General features: G+C 43.2%; 1 protein-coding gene across 1 annotated transcript; it reads left to right on the top strand.

The window, feature by feature from the left end:
• The first annotated feature begins 17,638 nt into the window (after nucleotides 1–17,638).
• On the top strand, nucleotides 17,639–18,580 carry LOC115657576 (olfactory receptor 6F1-like). Its single transcript, XM_030575619.1, has one exon. The coding sequence runs from the start codon at nucleotides 17,639–17,641 to the stop codon at nucleotides 18,578–18,580; it is 942 nt and encodes a 313-aa protein (XP_030431479.1).
• The last annotated feature ends 3,586 nt before the right edge of the window (nucleotides 18,581–22,166 follow it).

Raw genomic sequence — 22,166 nt, 5'->3', positions numbered from 1 at the left:
GTAGGACAGCAATGACAGAAGGGTTGTAACTCATTATTGTGATGTATTGGCTGAGCTGAGGAGCAGTTTTTGGACAGGAATAACAGGGGTAATGTAAGTCAGGACTGAGGCATGTCACCAAAGCTGTGAAAGGAGCCAGTCCTGGGACAGCAGAGGGATTGTAGGTCAGGACTAATAGGCTTCAGCAGAGATGTGGGGGCAGGGGTGAGAGACCAAAACTGGGATAGAAGGGGCTGCAAACCAGGACTCAGGGGCAATGACAGAACTGTGCATGGATAGGGGGAGCTCAGGGTGCTGCAGATCAGGATTGAAGTGCATGAGTAGAGATGTGTCGGGGGGAACCCAGGGCTGGAATAACAAGGGGCTGCAGGCTGGGACTGAGATGCGTCATCAGACCTGTGTGTGTGTGAGAACCCAGAGATGGAACACTGGGGGGGAGGGGCTGTGGGTTAGCATTCAAGGCATCGGAAGAGCTGGGGTTCATGGGCAGGACAGCAATGCCTGTCACAATCCAGGTACATTGCCTGAGCTCTGTCACTGAGACCTAGAAACCTGGAATTGCCTTTTGCTCACCACACCTGGGCCAGGCTGTCTTCCCTAACCTAGTGGGAATCTGAGGTTTGTTTACATGTCAGTTTCATTGCAGTCATCCCTCCCCCTTACATTCCCTCACTACCTGAGGGCCTGATGGAATTTACAAAGGAAGGGATCACAGTTCACAGGGGCTGGGAATGAACGGCTTGACCCCTTTCACTTTAATCATCGGAGGCTACTTAGCATAGGAACAGACTCACCACTTCCTTTGTCTAACTTTAACCAATGCCTCTGACTTTCTTTTCTAATCTTCCACTGAGACTTACATTTCCCGGCAGCTTTTCCATTCTAATGGTTCTTGATGGGACCCATTAAAATAATGAGTAACTTGGTTTCTGCCACTAGCTCATAATTCCTTGAGAGGTTTGTTAAATCTCCAGCCAGTACCCAGCTCTCAGCTGGGTTTAACATTCCGCAGAGTGCTTGATTAAGGCAAGTGAAGTTTTAATGACCTGTGTGTCCCCCTGTACATCTCTATAGAGTCACAGGTGCTGCGTGACTAATTGGAGAGATTTCTTTTTAGTAGGTGTGTTGCTAATCGGGGTGGTTTTAACAAGCACACAATGAAGTAGCTTTTATTTGTTTTTAATTATTTTTATCTGAGCAAAGCATCAGTGAAATTAACTTGTTCCAAATGAAATTGATCAGGGGTCCTGCATATGGGGCATCTGTCACAGATCTGTGAGCAGACCTATAAAAACAGCTGCATCGTTAAGGTCAAGCACCTTATGCACCGTGGACAGACTGTTTATTGCCACTTCTCTGATCAGTCACCAGGGACCAACAGAGCACTTGTTAAAGTCTATTCCCTTGTCACTGCTGCCCTTAGTTAGTCACATTGCGAGGCTCCTCGCCTCCAATTCCCACCTGCTTTGACTGTGAAATTAGCTGCACAGAGTGAGGAGGAATGTTCCTTAGTTACCAAAAATCAGGCTACATCTTTCAATTTAATGTAATGTCTTTGACTGTGACATGTCCACATTCAGCAGCCCCTGCCCATTGAAGTCCACTCTCCATGGGAATGGGTCCATTAGTGGTAGATTAGATAAGAGGAATGTAAACACCACTAGCCAAGTGGCTGGAGAGATGATTAGACAAATGAGCAGCATGCAAGGCAGAGTCACAGAAGTGAAGACAGACAATTGGCCAGACCAATGGGTAGATAATTGGATGGACAAAGAGCAGAAGGAGGAAAAAATAGACAGACATCTTGATGGACAGATAGGCAGCAAAAAAGACAATTAGATGGATGGACAGATGATTATACAGATGGACAGATGGATGGATGGATAGTTAGATAAAGAGATGATTAGGTAGAACAATGGGGATACATGTGCACATTTTCTCTCCCGCTGGCCTCACCCCCACCCTCCCCAGTTATACACTGTGCTGCATAAGTGCCTTGAGTTGATCATTTCTATGAGTCAGAACCCAAAAGTTTGTTCACACTCCATGCCTATTGTCCCTTAACATGGCATGTGAGCCTGCCATTAAGGAGGCCAGTTGGTGTCCACAGCAGTGGTTCTCAAATTAGAGCTGCCACTTGTTCAGAGAAAGCCCCTGGTGGACTGGGCAGGTTTGTTTACCTGCCGCGTCTGCAGGTTCAGCCGATCGCGGCTCCCACTGGCAGCGGTTCACTGCTCCAGGCCAATGGGGGCTGCGGGAAGCAGTGGCCAGTATGTCTCTCGGCCCGTGCAGCTTTCCACATCCCCCATTGGCCTAGAGTGGTGAACCGTGGCCACTGGGAGCTGCAATCGACCAAACCAGTGGACACAGCAGGTAAACAAACCGGCCCGGCCTGCCAGAAGCTTTTCCTGAACAAGCGGCGACCTTAGTTTGAGAACCACTGGTCCACAGGATTGTGGTTTTCATGTGACTTCTTGTCCAACTAATGACAAGCGAATGACCAGGGCTGTGAAATTCAGTTCTGGATTCTGAAACTCTTCACCTTTATTGGGGATGTTTGGATCTAAGCTTCTTTTGTCTCACTTCCTGAAGTCCAGGAAGCTTCATTCAGGCCCGTTGCTGCTATGAATTACACTGAGACCACCAAGTGATTCACAGAGAGGCCTGGACAGAGCTCTAAGACAGTGGCAATGCACAGCTGCTGCCAGTGATGCAGATGACCCCCTGGATATATCAGGCAGAGGTGCATTTAGCATCAGCCAGTTGCAGTTAATGCACGGTGGAGCACAATTGTGCCTGGACATTAGAGGTACAGGGGAGCAATCAGGGAGACATCAGAACATCAGGCTAGATCATCACACTCATTTTCACCAGCTAACTTGGGTGTCCTCAGTGGAGCTACATTCATTGACACCAGCTGAGGATCTGGCTTCAGCTGCCCGATACACAGCAAATCACAATTCACATGCACAGAGCAGTCACACATGAATACTAACCAAGCATTCGTTTCCCAACACGCACACACTGATACACATGCAGGCACAGAGGGAGACACAGAGATAAGCACACATACAGAAATACACTTAAGCACAAACACACACACACACACACACACAATCCACATAAGGAGGTGCACATATTAGGATCTCCACACACAGTATCACTCTAACACATGCAGAGGGCCTTATTTTTCAGTTTTTACCAATTTTTACTGAAAATTTCCCAGATTTTCCAAAAACTATTTTTTTTTACCAATTTTCACCTGAATTTTGCACCTCTCAAGTACGTGAAAATACTGATTATGTCAAGAAACTCTAGTACATTACATCAGGTGGATGTTAATGTTAATAATACATTAGTTTCTGTTAAATTACGGCAATGTAGTAGAAGATCCACACACACAAAAACATGCATGTGCATATGTGTATGTACTGTTCATGAAATAAATCACAGCATTAAACTGCTTTTACTTTCTATTTGTTGTTTTTCTCAGTTCTCCCACCTTCCAATATTAACCTCAATGTTTACCCAGAAACTGTGAGGTTAATTTATTTGCATTGATTTTTCAGCTGCTTTTTTAAATTTTTATAATAAACACTGATAAATTTCCAGGAAATGTTTAACAATATATATTTTTAAATGAAAACAAAGGGCCTTGCACGTACACCACCAAATAAAACAATCATACCCTGGTTCACACACCTCACTTCACCTGTCCTTCCACTGAAACATATGAGGTCATTTATTTCCCCTCCCATATATTCCCAATAATTAACATATGTAATTTTAGGATTTAATTTTCCATTCAATTTAATTTACAAGACTGTCAAGTGTAAACGTATGTGCATCAATGGAATTCCTCCTGATTTATGTCAAGCAGCCCCAGTTCCCATATTTTCAATGTATATCACCAGAACTTGAGCAGGTCTAAACCAGAATAAATTAACTCACTTCCCCATCCCTCACCCACTGCTGGCCCTGATGCCTGTTAAATGGTATAGTCCCCCTTTTCTCATCCACTAGGACTCACTGCTCCATTCCCACTGTTGAGGAGGTGCCTTTACATGACAGCAGCACCTATGGTACAAGTATCACGTGTCACACAGCTGTATGAAGGTTCAGGGCCTCAGGCCGGTAAGTGATACTTTTTCTTGGGTAAAGCAGTGTCACTTGCATTCCTCCCTTATTTCAGGGCCATAGGGGCAGAGTGTGCTGTCATCCGCTAGGCAAGGCTTAGGGGTGGGCTCCACTCTGCTTGTTTATAAAGCCATTGGGCACTTACTGCAACATCCAACACATGACAATGGCTTGAGATCAGATCCCCGTCTATAGGTCTGCCTATTTAGCTAACCCTGTCATTGTGGTGTCTGTTTCCTTCTTACCTGATACGAGGTAGCCTTTATTCTGAAGTTTTAAAGAACGGAGTAGGCATCAAGACTGGGATTCTCAAGGAGACCTGTAGCAGGGTGCAGTTCTGCAGCACACCCCCTCATGGTATGGCACTGAAGTCAACCTGCCTCAGTTTCCCTCCTGAGTTTTCAATGATTCTCTCGTCTTTTAGCACAGTTCAGTTACAGAGGTGACTCAGCCCTCTAGCTAAACCTTCTGCCCCATCCCTTCTGATGCAATCAAAGTCCAAGGGAAAACATTAATCTTCTATCCTAAATCTGTGATGGGCCCACAACAGCCTTTGGTCCATCTCTTCCTGGTCTCAGCTTCCAGCCTTCCTGGGTTCTGGTTAATCCCCTCTTCCTCCCCTTAATATCAGGGGCTGCTGCACCCTCTACAAGAGTGGTAGCATGAGGGAACCCACACCCACATGATAGGGGCACTTGCTGGACTCTGTTCAGGCTCTGAAAGCTTAAATCACTCAGGGATCTAGGGCACACTGGCAGTGAGTGGCTGAAAGGGAGTGCCTGGTCCAATCTTCAGCACTACCCTCTGCTATGGGCCCTGGTTCTGGGAAAGGAACTGTCTCCCACTGTAGCCACAAGCTGACCCAATTCTCCTCCCCAAGGCCTCTTCCTATATTTGCTGCCCTCCTTCTGGGTCCCTTGGGACAGGGTGATCCCAGTCTTCTGCCCTAGGACTATGCTTTGCTTCTGTCAGGCCTTGCCCCAGTACCCAGCTTCCCTTGGGAGAGGACTCCACAGCCGTCCTTCATGGTCCTGTGCTGTGCTCCTCACCGACTTCACAAGCTAACCCTCCAACAGCGTTCAGATTCTGCCCCAGACAGCCTCCCTCCCAGCTTCCCCAGACTCTAAGCTCCCCTTCACTAAGCTCCATACAGTGTTATGTGGTGGGATTTGTAGTCACCTAGCTAAAATACCAGAGTGCACATCCTCCATTGTGTTGGGGAACAATTATATCATAGAATCATGGAATCATAGAATATCATGCTTGGAAGGGACCTCAGCAGGTCATCTAGTCCAACCCCTTGCTCAAAAGCAGGACCAACCCCCAACTAAATCATCCCAGCCAAGGCTTTGTCAAGCCTGACCTTAAAAACCTCTAAGGAAGGAGATTCTACCACCTTCCTAGGGAACCCATTCCAGTGCTTCACCACCCTCCTAGTGAAAACGTTTTTCGTAATATCCAACCTAAACCTCTCCCACTGCAACTTGAGACCATTACTCCTTGTTCTGTCATCTGGTGCCATTGAAAACAGTCTAGATCCATCCTCTTTGGAATCTCCTTTCAGGTAGTTGAAAGCAGCTATCAAATCCCCCGTCATTCTTCTCTTCTGCAGATTAAACAATCCCAGTCCCCTTAGCCACTCCTCATAAGTCATTTGCTCCAGCCCTCTAATCATTTTTGTTGCCTTCCGCTCTTTCCAATTTTTCCACATCCTTTTTGTAGTCTGGGGTCCAAAACTGGACACAATACTCCAGATGAGGCCTCACCAATGCCAATTAGAGGGAAATGATCACTTCCCTCAATCTGCTGACAATGGCCCTATTTATACAGCCCAAAATGCCGTTAGCCTTCTTGGCAACAAGGGCACACTATTGACTCATATCCAGCTTCTCATCCACTGTAACCCCTAGGTCCTTTTCCGCAGAACTGCTGCCTAGCCATTCGGTCTCTAGTCTGTAGCAGTGCCTGGGATTCTTCTGTCCTAAGTGCAGGACTCTGCACTTGTCCTTATTGAACCTCATCAGACTTCTTTTGGCCCAATCCTCTAATTTGTCTAGGTCCCTCTGTATCCTATCCCTACCCTCCAGTGTATCTACCACTCCTCTCAGTTTAGTCTCATCTGCAAACTTGCTGAAGGTGCAGTCCATGCCATCCTCTAGATCATTAATGAATATATTGAACAAAACTGGCCCCAAGACCGACCCCTGGGGCACTCTGCTTGATATGGGTTGCCAACAAGTCATGGAGCCATTGATCACTACCCGTTGAGCCCGACAATCTACCCAGCTTTCTTTCCACCTTATAGTCCTTTCATACAATCCATACTTTAATTTGCTAGCAAGAATACTGTGGGAGACCGTATCAAAAGCTTTGCCAAAGTCAAGGAATAACATGGCCACTGCTCTCGCCTCATCCACAGAGCCAGTTATCTTGTCATAGAAGGCAATTAGGTTAGTCAAGCATGACTTGCCTGTGGTGAATCCATGCTGACTGTTCCTGATCACTTTCCTCTTCTCTAAGTGCTTCAGAATTGATTCTTTGAGGAGCTGCTTCATGATTTTTCCAGGGACTGAGGTGAGGCTGACTGGCCTATAGTTCCCCAGATCTTCCATCTTCCCTTTTTTAAAGATGGGCACTACATTAGCCTTTTTCCAGTCATCCGGAAACTCCCTCGATGGCCATGAGTTTTCAAAGATAATGTTCAATGGCTCTGCAATCATATCCACCAACTTATTTAGCATCCTCGGATGCAGTGTATCTGGCCCCATTGACTTGTGCTCATCCAGCTTTTCTAAACAGGCCTGAACCACTTCTTTCTCCACAGAGGGCTGGTGACCTCCTCCCCATGCTGTGTTACCCAGTGCAGTAGTCTGGGACCTGACCTTTTTTTCGTGAAGACAGAGGCAAAAAAATCATTGAGTACATTAGCTTTTTTCATATCCTCTGTCATTAGGTTGTCTCCCTCATTCAGTAAGGGGCACACACTTTCCTTGACTTTCTTCTTGTTGCTAACATACCTGTAGAAACCCTTCTTGTTACTCTTAACAGCCCTTGCTAGCTGCAACTCCAATTGTGATTTGGCCTTCCTGATTTCATTCCTGCATGCCTGAGCAATACTTTTATACCCCTCCCTGGTCATTTATCCAAACTTCCACTTCTTGTAAGCTTCCTTTTTGAGTTTAAGATCAGCAAGGATTTCACTGTTAAGCCAAGCTGGTAGCCTGTCATATTTACTATTTTTTCTGCACATCAGGATGGTTTGTTCCTGAAACCTCAATAAGAATTCCTTAAAATACAGACAGCTCTGCTGGACTCCTTTCCCCCTCATATTATTCTCCCAGGGGATTCTGCCCATCAGTTCCCTGAAGGAGTCAAAGTCCATCCACTTTTGCTTCCCCTACTAATTCTTTCCAGTTTGTGAGCGGCAGATCAAGAAGAGCTCTGCTCCTAGTTGGTTCCTCCACCACTTGCACCAGGAAATTGTCCCCTACCCTTTCCAATTTTAACATAGTTTCCAATGGACCCCTGTGACCCCATTGAAGTCACAGGCCCTGATGCGCCTCTCACTCAGTTGGTGTAAGTGAGGAGGTGAATGGTAGTAGTGTACATCTAACTCTCCGCAAAATGGCTTGTAGTAGAGACTTTGGTGCCTAGCTCCAGCAGAGTGTTCAGGACAGAGAATCCTGAGTGCAGGGATCACATCCTCTGCTCATCATTTCCTACTGGCTAATGGACTGGCTCCACCCAGCGTGCTGGCTTTTGGGAATCCCGTTCTTAGGTGCTGGAGGACTGGTCTACACTGAGAAATAATTTGCTCTAACGGGGTGTGATTTCTAAAGTGCACTAACGGGCTGTGCATTAATTGGTCTGGAGGCTAGATTCACAGAGGGACGTGGGCATTGCAATGCTCTGAATCATGACACCTAAGGCTTAGGCAAAGAGAATCACTTGGATTTGCAAACCTGGAGTTTGGCGCCCAGGCTCCCTATGCAATGGAAGGGAAGAGATGAGCTAAGCGGGTGCTTGCCTAAGCTAGCGAATGGGAGATGCCAAGGAGAGGAGTGTGTCCTGAGCCCCATCCCTCGCAGGCAGTTGGGTGCCTGAGTCCAGCCTGAACGGAGGCACCTCTCCCTGCTTAGGAGTCACAGCTGTGAACTCTTTCTTGACATTAGGTGCTTACTCCATTTTTGTAAAGGACCCCAGGGAAGAAAAAGAACAAGAACATCCCTTCGAAGGGAGAAGAGATATGAGCAGGGCTTAGCCTCCTCTGTGGTGAGTTCCCAAGCCACTGGGCTACGGAATAGTCTAATGTGGGGCTCTCTCAGTCTCTCTGGTTGAAGCTGTTCAACTGTGGACTACATAATTCAAGAATCGTTGTGCTAGAGAGAAAAAGCACACGCGTAGGGTCATACTGTAGCTTGGTGGTTAGGGCACTCACCCAGGATGTGGGAGCCCTAGCATCTAGTCCCTTTGCTCCAATGTCTCTTGTTATTTATCCAAAGTGGAACAGCTTCAACAGGAGAGATTGAGGATACACCCCCAATCAGAACATCTCAATGGGTAGGGTAGGGGGGAACTTGAGCCAAAGCCTCTCACATCCCAGATGAGTGCCCTAACCACTAAGCTAAAAGATATAAGGGAGACTCTCCTTTTTTTCCCCACCCCCAATTTGTGTGAGCTCATGTGAGGAGCCCAATCTGATAAATGGCCTCTGAGCCTGTCTATGGGATCAGGCCATACAGCTGACTTAGGCAGAGGAAAGCCTATCTTCCCCTGATTCCTGAATCGTATTCTGGCATAGTGATCTGGACGCCTAGAGGGAAGCAGCTGTGTACACGCCCAGAGACAGAAACATAGGTATCTGGGGATCTTTTCCTGCAAAAATACAGGTGACAAATGATTTTAGGTACGTAAAGAGTTTGGTGGCAGTCGAATGGGGGCCTTCTGAATCTGAGTGGTACCTGATCTTGGGATTTAGATATCTAAAGTGGAAGTTAGGTACCGAAACCCCTTTTTGATTCTCGCACCTAAATAGCTTTGAAAATTTGGCCATAAAAAATAACACTCCTCTACAGCCAAAATGCTTCTGAAATAAATGTAGTCCAACTTTACTAATTCTGGGTCACTGAGAACGAAAATGATGCTTAAAATTGTTGATTGGCTCTAGTTTTCAAGATATGCTATTGGGTCAGTATATACGACCCTTGACTTGGGAATGGCGGAGGATAAGTGAGTTATAAAGGGAAGGGAATCTCAATTTAAACCAGAAATGACTAAAATACATCTTTGATTGGATCTATGAATAAATCTATGACTGGGTTTAGACAGTACTTGCTTTTTAGGCAAAACAATGAATGATGCAATCTGAAGCTGGTATTGCATCATACATGATATGAATTGCATCATGTTATTCCTAGAAGTCATGGATGATGCAATCATAATGAAGCTTACATCACTCTGCTGAACAAATTGCCCTATATCAGCTCTAGAAATCATACAGTGTCATGCTGTCTTATTTGTCAGTGTTTGATTTTGCAAAGGGACTCATTTCTCTTTAGCCAAAGTGAGCAGAGATGCCTCGTGCTTGTGTGAACAGTGCAAATAACTTCTGCTATGTTTGTGGTGAAGTGGCTTTTGCATCACAAAAGCACAGTACAACCACTATGGTTAAGAAAGCCTATCACCTTTATTTTGGCTGCAAAATTGGAGGTCAGGACAAGAGGTGGGCCCCACACATATGCTGCAACACTTGTGCAACAAATCTTTGCCATTGGTTGAACAGGAAAAGGAAATCTATGCCTTTTGCAGTGCCAATGATTTGGAGAGAGCCAACAGATCATACCAGCAATTGTTACTTCTGCATGGTGCCTCCAGTAGGGAAAGGTGTGTCAAAGAAGAAAAAGTGGACTGTGCATTATCCAAACATTCCATCAGCTATACGCTCAGTACCCCATGGAGAAGGACTGCCGGTTCCTGATGCACCAGAATCATTCTCACTTGAGTCAGACAAGGAAGAGGAAGAGGACGAAACTTCTGGTCCTGAACCATCAATGTCACAGGACACACATTTTCTCTCATCCTCCTCCTCTGAACCACACCTCATAACACAAGGTGAACTGAATGACCTTGTCAGGGATTTGGAACTACCCAAGAGTAAGGCAGAGCTGTTGGGCTCCAGACTACAGCAGTGGAATCTCCTGGCAGGCTATCAGGGCAAATGGAGCCCATCAATGCATGCAGACTATTGCTGGACAGTGACAAGAGATGCTCCATTTAATGAATACAAGAGACAAGCCAAGAAGCGCCGAGTAGCCACTGAATAGGACTAAACTATGTACATAATAGTTTTTTGCCTTTTGTTTCATAATAAATTTTATTTATATAACCCTTTTGCTGATTTTTAAAGTGTTACATAAACAGGAAAAGTGAAATAGTATCATGTAAAGCAACCATAAACACATGAAAAGACCTAGGTTTACAATTTATGCTTAAAACACTACTATCTACACAATATACATAGACATAAGATGTAAAAACTTAAATATCTTAGAAACAGTAGCCAATCAGTTGTTTTAATTGTCATATTTGAATTCAGCACAGCAAAATATATAATAAATATCACATTTTATCTCTGAAGCAGACGACTTCTCAAAAATTGTAGACCAATGTAATCTATGGGTCTGATCCCCAGCTCACTGAAATGAATGGGCATCTTTCCAGTGAGTTCAATGGGCTTTGAATCAGGCCCTGTGTGGATATTACTAATTCACATTTAGGTTCCAATTCTGCAAACACTATTTATGTGCTAAATTTTACTACAGCTTCCAACCCTCAGATGGCAAAAATCCATGAAAGTCAGTATGTACAGCTTTCCTTTTGGTCTCTTCGTAGGGAAAGGACCCAGAATATCTACAGCTACTCTCTGAAATGGAACCTCAATGATGGGGAGTGGCTGGAGAGGGGCTTTAACCTGCTCTTGGGGTTTTCCCATTCTTTGGCACACCTCACAAGACTGGACATAGGTAGAAACATCCTTGCCCATTCACCCCCAATGAAATGACTTCCCCAGACGGTCTTTGCTTCTGTTCACTCCAGCATGGCCACTAGGATGATCGTGGACTAAGCTCAAGAGCTTTACCCAGTACCTAGCAGGAACTACCAACTGTCTTTGAGGATGTTGGTCCTCCTGTGCCCACCAGAAAGAGTTTCCATGAATAAAAGTCCTTTTCTACAACAAATCAGGACCTATTAGAAGAGCAGAGAGATGGTGGGGTTGCTCCGTACTACCATTCAAGCTCTCTTGAGGCTCTCATCTGCTTTCTGCTCTACCTGGAACTGCTACATTGACACTGGAGACATCAGTTCCTTACTGGATTGTAGACTTGGGCTTGGTCCCTCAGGAAGTGATGTAGGTGATGGGGTTGATTCTGTTGACTGTGAACCACTTTCCGCTGGTGCACTAGGTTGTATTTCAGGCTCCGGCTGAGCCTCTTGTTCAGGTTTAGCTGTTCCTGCCAGTGCAATCTCGGTGGTGCACTCTGGCATTGGAGTTGCAGATGGCATTGCAAGTGCTGGATTCAGTGCTGGTAATGGTTCTGGTGCTGGTTGCTCCATCAGTTCCAGTTCTGGGACTGGTTCTGGTTGGGTCTCTGGGACTGGATCTACTACTGCTGTCACAGGCATTGGAATGGGGTTCAGTTCTACCACCTCAGTCTGGGTCTCTGATAACACAGATGGGGCCCTGGTAGAAGGCTCAGGAACAGGGATAGGTGTGAAGGCTTGCTTACCCTGGCTGCAGGTGACCATATACCTACACTCTTGGCTAGCTTAACATGGTTGGCCAACTCTTCCCCCAGCAGCGTGGGAATGAAATAATCATCATAGACTTCTATGCCTCACCTTCCCCATCTGGGGATATTGACACTTAATCTATTTGAGAATCCCACTTGAACAGTGCTAGGCATTATCATTTCAAAAAAATATAGATGTCAGTGTCTGTGGGCCTGATCTCCCTCCCTCTTGGTTTCTCTAGTCTAAATCAGGAATAGTTACCCTTACATCAATGGGCCAGTTTCCCAGCTGGTGTAACTTGGCTGTACCTCCACTGAAGTCAGTGGAACCAGATCCCCAGCTGGTGTGTATTTTCACAGCTCCTTTGGATTCAATGGGCCATTTCCCCATCTGTTTTAAACTAGCATAGCTTCACTGAGGTCAATGGGATGAAATGCCCAGCTGGTGTAAACCAACAGAGCTATGTCAGTCTACAGCAGCTGAATATCTGGCACAATCAGTATTTCCTGACTAAGAACTATTCAGTGGGCTGACCCTGCCAGCTGTTACTCATGAAAGTAATTACCATAGAGATCCCAATGTTATCAGTGAAACCACTGATGTCCGCAGACCTACTCACATGAGTAAGGCCCATTTGAGTGTTTGCAGGACTCAGCTCCTAACTTCTGTGGTTAAAAGAAGGACAAACAACTGCCCTGATAATTCACTCACACCAGTTTTTTGCACTGATCTATCTCCAATGACTTTAATGCAGCCACTCATCATTTGCCTCAGTGAAAGTGATGGGAGAATTTGGCCTGATGTATCTAGTGATGACTAAAATTCCAGATCTGATTCTTTATCACAGGCAGGCAAAGTGTAAATGAGTTAAACATATAGCTCCCATTGACCCATTGACTCTCTGTGGGATTTGGACACCTAACTCCCTTCATTCCTTTTCAAAATCTCAGTTGCCATTTTCCTGAGTAGATTGCTGTGGTTGAGATTTTCAAAGATCAACAGTTTCCCTTAACTGAAGTGGGAATCCAAATTCATTAGGCTGGGATTCAGAAAGGAGCGTAAGGGAATCAGGTCCCCAATCCCACTGAAATTCAATCCCACCTAGCTCCCTTAGGCCTCTTCTGTAAATCACACCCTGTGACAGCCTTGAAAATCACATGATGTGTGTTTTGGATGTGCTGGATCAGGCTGGCCAGATAAAATAAACTTGCTTGACTTAAACTTTATATTCATCCACAGGACATATATAGTGTGAGCAGCCTCTTAGATATGTTCTAGGAATTATTTTGGAGAATTTATGTTGCCTCTGTTATACAGGGGGTCAGACTAGATTAGCACAGTGGTCCCTTCTGGCATTAGAATCTATTAATCTAAGCACTACATTCTTCCCCAGATCTTTATCCAGGGGGAAAAAAGGGGGATTAGTGGGTTACAGATTGTTGTAATAAGCCATAGATCCAGTATCTTTATTAAGTCCATGATTTTCAGTTTCATGCAAAGTTATGAATTTAAGCTCCCAAACTCATCCTTTGAGGGTGTCATTCAGGTTTCCTTTGAGGACAAGGACTATGAGGTCAGATATGGAGTGACTGTTCTGTGACAAGTATTCACCCATGTGTGATAGGGTGTTTTTTTTGTCTTTGTCATGTAGCTGCTGGGCCAGTAGGTGTAGAGCATCCTCCATCTTCATCCACCAGAGCTTTGGTCTGTCACATGAAAGGTAAATATTCCCAATTGGAAATAGAACTGTGGTGCAACAATTCAATGTTATTTATACTGTGCAGACATCGGGCTGCTGCTAGAAATTCCCTGACGGATAATAGTTAATAAAACAAATCAGCTAACTAGGGCCTGTCCACAGTCTTCAGTTCTACTACTCCCTGCAGATAAAGGCAACCGGTGACACTGATGTTCTTTACGGTGTGCATCTACACAATATGATACCACTGCAAGAAGCATGAGGTCATTTGTTGAAATAACTGTATATGCACAGAGAAAACAGTGAGTAGTGTTAGATCCACATAAGACATCTTTGACTGCTCAATTTCTGAGAAGAGTTAAATGATGCATTCTGGTCACAGCACTTTTGAAGGTAAAATATGATCATTCTTAGTTAAGAGTAAACCACCTCATTTTCTATTCTTTTCATACCACACAAATTGCCATAATACTTAATGTCTCTGTATAACGGGGTTAAGCATTTATAAGTACAGAAAATATGGAATTTGTGAATTGAAATACTGGTTTTATTATTAAGGTACTTAGAAATGAAAGCAAAGTTCTATCTTCTGATATCACATAACAGATCTATAAATCTGAAATAATTCCCTCTAAAGTCCATTGTATATTTTGAACACATTTTTCCCTCTTTGCCCAAAAAATGGCTTTGTATCAAAATTGAAATTTTACCATGGGAAATTGAAAAAAATGTTCAAAATTATATTAAAACAAAAATATCTTTTAAAAATCAGTACAAATATTGAAAATAGGGGAAAAATGAGTGAAATAAAGACAACTTCAGAGTTTTGTTTCCAGAAAATAGTTTTGTTCTTTTTCATTGAAAGTCAATGGGATTTAGATTTTGTCTAGATAGGGGAAATTGACTGGCATAACTATTCTGGACTAATTTAGCTATCATGGAATAACTCCCCCATATGGACACTGTATTCAGAATAAAAGTGATTTTAGTCTCGAAAAATCACTCTGCTTTGTAAGCAGAGTAATTATTCTGTAATAAAGTAATTTTTATTCTGGAATACAGTGTTCACATGGAGAGTGATTCTGGAATAGCTGTTGCTCATTGGTTTACGTCCCATTTAGGCAAGGATTTCAACCCCTAAGAGCCTGTTACTTTTAAAAATAGGACTTAGTCTCCTAAAGAACCTCTTGTCTTGATTGTGAAATGAATCAGCTGTGTATGTCTCAAAACCTTGCATCTGGCAGCATTTCAAAGTTTTCCCTTTTTGTATTAAACTGTGTTGTCCCTGCCTTTTGCACAGAAAGGTTTGCCATTTTTTGCGTGCTGAATTGGTTTTCTTAAACATATGCAAGACAAGATCCTTAACACTTTCAATTTGGCCAAACTCCATTGAAGACACTATATAAGATTTGCACGAGTTTGACTCTGCAGTCTTAACTAACAGAAGTTCTCATTGAATGTGATGGGACTTTTCAGTGGATATGGACTTGAAAATTAGCCCCTAAGACTTCTACAATTAAAAACATGCTTACTGCTTACTATGGGGAGCATCCATTCACATGAATTCCACATCTTCAGCTGCTGCAAATCGGCATAATTCTATTGAAGTTTTTTGTAGTTATTGAAGGATTTCTGGTCATTTTTTAACTTTGCCTACCTATACATTTCAATTACTATAGATGGAAATATTTCCCCTCAATCTGTATGTGTACTGTGACATCGACATTTACCAACATTTGCCAAAAAAATTTAAATCTTCAAAGCTGACCAATATGTCATAGGGTTTGCAGAATCAGTAGAGCTCCTCAAAAAATGGAATTTGCATCTGGTAGGAAATTTTGATACTTCAGCATTTGTTTTCATCCCAAATTGGGGCAAATTATTGAAATATTAAAAATTGTCAAACAAAAATTTCTGTATTTTAAATTGATAAACTGACATTTTTGATCAACATGAAATGTTTCTTTTGACATAAAAAACATTTTATTTTGAAATAAGTCAAAATTAAAAAAAATGAAATGTCAAAATAAAATGAAAAATGTGTTTTGATATTGATATTTTGACTTAAATGACATTTTAAGTTGAAATGTAAATCTAACATTATTTTTCATGAAAATAAAAAAATAAATATTGCCATTGTTGTTTTCCTTTCAATTTCATGTAAATTATATTTTAAGATGGGAAAATTTTTGTTCATCCAATTTTGACCATGTCTGAGAATAACTCGCTATTGTGTGCAATCGTATACAGATATTATCAATGCTGGTTTACATTTATCATGTCTACCACCACCTATTTCCCTTAAAAAAGAAAAGATTTGTGTGGACCAGAGGAGTTCATTTAAAATAAAATGTTTCTCAGATTTGGTCAATGTGAACTATAACCATGTTTCCTTACTCTGTACACTTGACACCATGATGGGTGAAAAAAAGGAAAATATCAAATGTGTCTTTACAAATCAATGTAGGCTAATATTGGTCTGCAAAGCCTCAATTTTAATTACACAGTTTTTGCATGTTGAAACTAAAGGGCAAAATTAAATTTTCTACTTGAGGAAAAACTCTTATTTATGAAGAATAAAGAGGGAAAGGGGGAACACCAATAATTAGGACTAATCAAAAAAATTCCATCAAAACAATTTTTTCTGCAGAAGACTGGGTTTTTGACAAAATGAAAATTAGAGGAAAGTGTCTGCTCCTCTAAACAAACAACACCCCCCCCAAGAAAAAAAAATAATCCTGACCCATTATTTTTAATTTGAAAATCAAACACTATCAATTTTTGGTCAAAATGTTTACATTTTTAGCAGTTTTCAACAGAAAATATTCAGGTTTTCACTAAAAAAAAAGCGGCTTCAGCTAAAAATCTGCAGTTTTTCAATGAAAGTTCTCAAAAATGTTGCAGAGAAAAAAAGATATGACCAGATTTACTAATAATTCATAAGAGTAAAACCGGCAACTTTATGCTTTCTCCAGTGCTGTCCTACAAATCTACTTCATTATCTGCTTTCTATTCCCTCCTCAAGATACTTCCTTGTCATGATATCTACAAAAAACTTGACAATGGTTAGGCTGTTGGTATGCAGAGACCAATGCCTATCAATTGAACATGAGCTTCCAGTGCAACACTGTGGCCAAAAGGGTTAATGCAATCCTGGTATGCATAAACAGTAGGCACAGAGAGGTTATTTTACCTCCGTATTTGGTACTGGTGTGACCGTTGCTGGAATTCAGTGTCCAGTGCTGGTGTCCACAGGTCAAGAAGAAAGTTGATAAATTGGAGAGGGTTCATAGAAGAGCCACGAGAATGATTAAAGGAATTGAGAACATGTGTTTATAGTAAAAGACCCAAGGAGTTCAACCTATTTGCCTAACAAAGAAAAGAATAAGGGGTGACTTGATGACAGTCTATAAGTACCTTCAGGGGGAAGAAATATTTGATAATGGATTCCCCAGTCTAGCAGAGACAGGCCTAACATGGTCCAGTGGCTGGAAGTTGAAGCTAGACAAATTCAGACTGGAAATAAGGTGTCAATTTTTAACAATGAGAGTAATTAATCATTGGAACCATTTACCAAGGGTCATGTTGGATTTTTCATCACTGACTATTTTAAAATCCAGATTGGATTTTTTTTCTAACATATCTGCTCTAGGAAATATTTTGGAGAACTTCTCTGGCCTGTGTTATACAGTAGGTCAGACTAGATGATCACAATGGTCCCTCCCAGCTCTGGAATAAAAGAATACAATCTCAGTGTTTCCTTGTACTATCCCGTATGTATGTCTCCATCTGTTGTCCCTAGTCTGATAATTAGACTGTAAAATCCTTGGGGCAGAAACTGCCTTTTTGTTCTGTGTTTGCACAGCATCTGATACAATTGGGTCCTGGTCCAGTACTGATACTTCTATGTGATATGGTAATAAAATAAATAGTAATTAATAATTATTATTAATAAAGCCCAGTTCTCAGAGCTAACAATATTCTTCTGAGTTTCTTTTTCTCTCTGAAGACATGTCTGATGTAGAGGGGGAAAACCAAAAGACCATCACAGAGTTCATCCTCCTGGGATTCGGTGACCTTCATGAGCTGAAGATCCCTGTATTCAGGGTGTTCCTGGCTATCTACATAGTAACACTCACTGGGAATATCCTGATCATTGTGATGGTATCATATAACCACAACCTGCACAACCCCATGTACTTTTTCCTGGGCAACCTGTCTGTCCTGGAAGTCTGCTACACTACCAGCGTCGCCCCCAAGATGCTGAAAACCCTTCTGGTGGTGCAGGACGACATTTCCTTCTCTTCTTGTCTCCTGCAGTTCTACATCTTCGGATCTCTGGTGGTTGCCGAGTGCTTCCTGCTTGCTGCCATGTCCTACGACCGTTACTTGGCCATATGCAAACCACTGCATTATGCCTCCACCATGAGCTTCCAGCTTTGCTTTCAGTTGGGAGTGGGGTCGTGGGTCATTGGGTTCCTTTCACTGGTGGTCACCATGCCCATGGTTTCTAGGTTACCTTTCTGTGCTTCCAAGGAGATCGACCATTTCTTCTGTGACCTGACACCCATCATTAAACTCTCCTGTGGGGATACCTACATGGTCAGGATACCAGCTTTCATCATAGCCTCCCTTGTGTCCTTCTTGCCTTTCCTTCTAATCCTACTGTCCTACTACAAAATAATCTCCACCATCCTGAAGATCCCTTCCACCTCTGGGAAGCAGAAAGCCTTCTCCACCTGCTCCTCCCACCTCATTGTGGTGTCTGTGTTCTATGGCACACTTATGGTGGTCTACGCGGCTCCCATAGCCTACCAGTGGCCAAACTTAAACAAGACCTTTTCCGTGCTGTACACAGTGGTGACACCACTGATCAACCACATCGTATACAGCCTGAGAAACAAGCAGGTCAAAGAGACATTGAGAAAGCTTTTCAGTAAAAATCCATGCTAAGTGCATGACCGGGGGCTCTGTCCCTATCTTGATTGCTAAATCCTTTCTCACCTTATACGCACAATTAGTCTCATTGAAGTCAATAGCCCAAAGTCCAACCTTTGTCAAAACTGATAAAGGGATTTAGATGCCCTCCCTATACATATACTATTTAATACCAAATGAGGGATGTGCCAGTAGCTAGGACACTAGCTTGGAAGTTGGGAAAACTACTTTCAGTTCCCTGCTCAAGTATATGTTTCCTGCGTGAGCTTGGCTAAATTCTCAGACTGCAAGGCCAGAAGGGACCATTGTGATCACCTAGTCCAATCTCCTGTATAACACAGGCCATAGAATAATCCCCAATATAATTCCTAGTTCAGATCTTTAGGAAAAAAACAAAATCCAGGCTTGATTCAAAAATTGTCAGTGATGAAGAATCCACTACAACCCTTGGTAAACTATTCAGAACAGGGCAGAGAGCTATGCTGTGCTTACACCTGGACTGGCACCCAGGAGGCAAATTATGTATTTAGCAGCAGAGGGGAGATGCAGATTTTGTATGTCCTGCCCCTTGTGGGCAGTGCCGGTAGCGATTAGACATGGGGAATACTTCATCCAAATATTGCCAGCAGAGCCTCAACCATGTGCCCACATGCCTCGCCACTGACCTCAGCTAGGTTCCATATGAATGCAGGTGTACACATAGACAAAGCAATTTATAGAACAAGGGCCTTAGTTTCCTATTTGTCAAAACCAGTAGCCTTACTTTCCTACACCCCAATATTTGATATTACATTCAACAGACACAAACACATATGCAAAAATGACCAGCAATGACATTAACATTGTGATCATTGTGTTTTAGATTTAACACCCCAGGTAGATGAGATAAACCCACAGAGTCTGATGTTTCTGCAAAAATGACATTGCTGGTATGTAATTTGAAATCATAAGGTCTCAGAGCTTACACCTCATTAAGATGAATGAGGGAAGAGCACACCACTCTTACAGGTATCGGTCTTGATTATGCCTGGCCTTCCCCCCTGTGAATTGCCCCTTTGTAATGTCAATGCAATGTAAAACTCTAGTAAATCAGAACTAGGGATTGCCATTTTATGTTTCTTTGTACAGCATCTAGCACAATGGGAATCTGTTGTTGTTGGCTTCTAGGAGCTATGACAATATCAATGTATAATTCATGGATTTTAAGGCGAGAAGGGACTATTACAATCATCTCAGCTCTATCTCTTGCGTAATACAAACCAGAGAGAGCAGCAAAGAGTCCTCTGGCATCTTATAGACTAACAGACATATTGAAGCATGAGCTTTCGTGGGTGAATACACACTTTGTTGGTATCCACAAAAGCCCATGCTCCAATATGTCTGTTAGTCTACAAGGTGCCACAAGACTCTCTGCTGCTTTTACAGATCCAGACTAACACAGCTATCCCTCTGATACTTGAAACCAGAGAGAGCCAGCCAGTCATTCCTACATCAATCCCATACACTGTGGTTGAGCTAGAGTTTATCTTTTTAGAAAGAGATGTCCAATTATGATTTAAAGGTTTCTAACCATCAGAGGAGTGAAGTTCTGGAACAGCCTTCCAATGGGGAGCTGTGAGGACTCTTATTTCATATATGTGGGGGTTTTGTTTGTTTTTTTTGTTTTCAGAAAACCAGTGTCATTTTCACTGAAAATACTGGATAACACATTCAGCTCAGCCTACATGAGCAATGAACAGGGCAGGCTCTAGGAACCAGCAAAACAAGCAGGTGATTGGGGCGGCATATTTCCAGGGGGCGGCATTTTGGCCATCCTTTTTTTTTTTTAATTCACTTCCTCCTCTCTCACAACCCTGGAGAAGTGGAGCCACGGACCAGCTGGAGACTCAGCATGGGAGCTGAGAGTGCATGGGACCCTGGGAGCTGTAGTTCATTGCCTTGCTCCCTGCCGATAGAGCCAGCCCTGGAGCAGGGAAAGAACTATATTTCCCAGTAGTCCCTTGGCTGCTATCAACAGGAAAGGGAGGGGTAGGGAGTGAAGTAGCTGAGCCATGCTGCGAGTCGAAAGAGATGACACTGTGAATGGGGAAGAAGTGTGCCCAAGGAGTAAAAGGCTTTGTCCCAGATATCCCCTTCAGAAGACTTCCCCAGACTGCATAAGGGATACTAGTGTGACCTCAGCTTGCAGCCCACAAAGAAGGAAGTGGGTGGTCTAAATGGACAGTGCACCTCTCTATCTGAAGCCTAGCAAGGGAGGTATGTGGATCCCACTTGAACCTGGGTAGGCAACCTATGGCACACGTGCTGAAGGCGGTACGCGAGTTGATTTTCAGTGGCACTCACACTGCCCAGGTCCTGGCCACCAGTCTGAGGGGCTCTGCATTTTAATTTAATTTGAAATGAAGCTTCTTAAACATTTTAAAATCCTTATTTACTTTACATACAACAATATTTTAGTTATATATTATAGAGTTATAGAAAGAGACCTTCTAAAAATGTTATAATGCGTTACTGGCACACAAAACCTTAAATTAGAGTGAGTAAATGAAGACTCAGCACAGCACTTCTGAAAGGTTGCCAAACCCTGCAGTAGAATTTAAAATGAAAAGTAAGGGAGGGGAGGCTCTGCTCGGGGACTTGGGCAGCTTGAGATACAGTACCAGGCATGTAGAAGTATTTCCACTTTTGAGCCATGGAAGCAGAAATTGACTTTTCTTTTCCAGATTTAGCTAATATTCAGAAAGGGAATCTAGCACCTACCTTCCAGATTTGAACACCCTGAAAATTCAGGAGTGCTCAAGCTCAATTTGGGCAGGTGTTACTTCATTTCTCCCAAATCAAATATACACATCCACTGTAATTCGCTGTAGAAAAAGTAGGATAAGAAATGAAGAAGCAAGAAATGCTTCCCAGTGGTTTTTAGGACTGGAATTGCTGTTTTCAACAGATATCCTCCAATCACACAAGCTGAAAATTGTTCCCCTTTACTGCAGTTCTGTAACCATATGGGAACCAGTCCTATGTGTGTTCTGTGCATATCCAAAATTCCTGCTGACTGACCCACCCTGGGAGGGCGTTACCAGTGACCCAGGGTTGGGACGGCAGGAGGGTGCAGGTTGCGTGGGAGAGCCCAGGGCTGGGGTGGCAGGGGATTGCGGGTGTGTGTGGGGAGTCTAGGGCTGGAGCAGCAGGGGAGTGCAAGGAGGAGCCCAAGCTGGGGTGAGGGGCAGCCAAATTTTTTTTTCCATGGTGCGGCAAAAACCTATATCTGGCCCTGGCAATGAAGATTTACCCTGGTTGTTAGAGAGCTCAAGTTTGGGATTTTAAAGGTTTGGAAGGGAGCAAGGTGCTTAAATCCTATTAATTCTCCAATTGACTTTAAAACCCTAAATTAGAACAAGTCTACTAGTTCTCTTTATTTGAATGTAAACCCCCAGATGTTCAGAACCCAGATCTGCAGAGCTACCAGGCAGTTAATAGCTCCAGGGTGCCTCCCAACAGCAACTATAACCAGCTTGCATTCCACTTCCCATGACCCTCTGTCTACACAGATCATAGGAAGTTCCATCTTCAAGGTTTGACAGACGGCAGCCCAATGAAT

Source organism: Gopherus evgoodei, chromosome 9 (genome assembly GCF_007399415.2).
Source record: "Gopherus evgoodei ecotype Sinaloan lineage chromosome 9, rGopEvg1_v1.p, whole genome shotgun sequence".
Taxonomy (NCBI): domain Eukaryota; kingdom Metazoa; phylum Chordata; order Testudines; family Testudinidae; genus Gopherus; species Gopherus evgoodei.
Note: the sequence above shows the minus strand (reverse complement) of the source record. Positions and strands in the feature narration are given on the sequence as shown.

Excerpts from the sequence above, each read along its gene's own strand:
- LOC115657576 (XM_030575619.1), top strand. The coding sequence starts at position 17,639 with ATGTCTGATGTAGAGGGGGAAAACCAAAAGACCATCACAGAGTTCATC.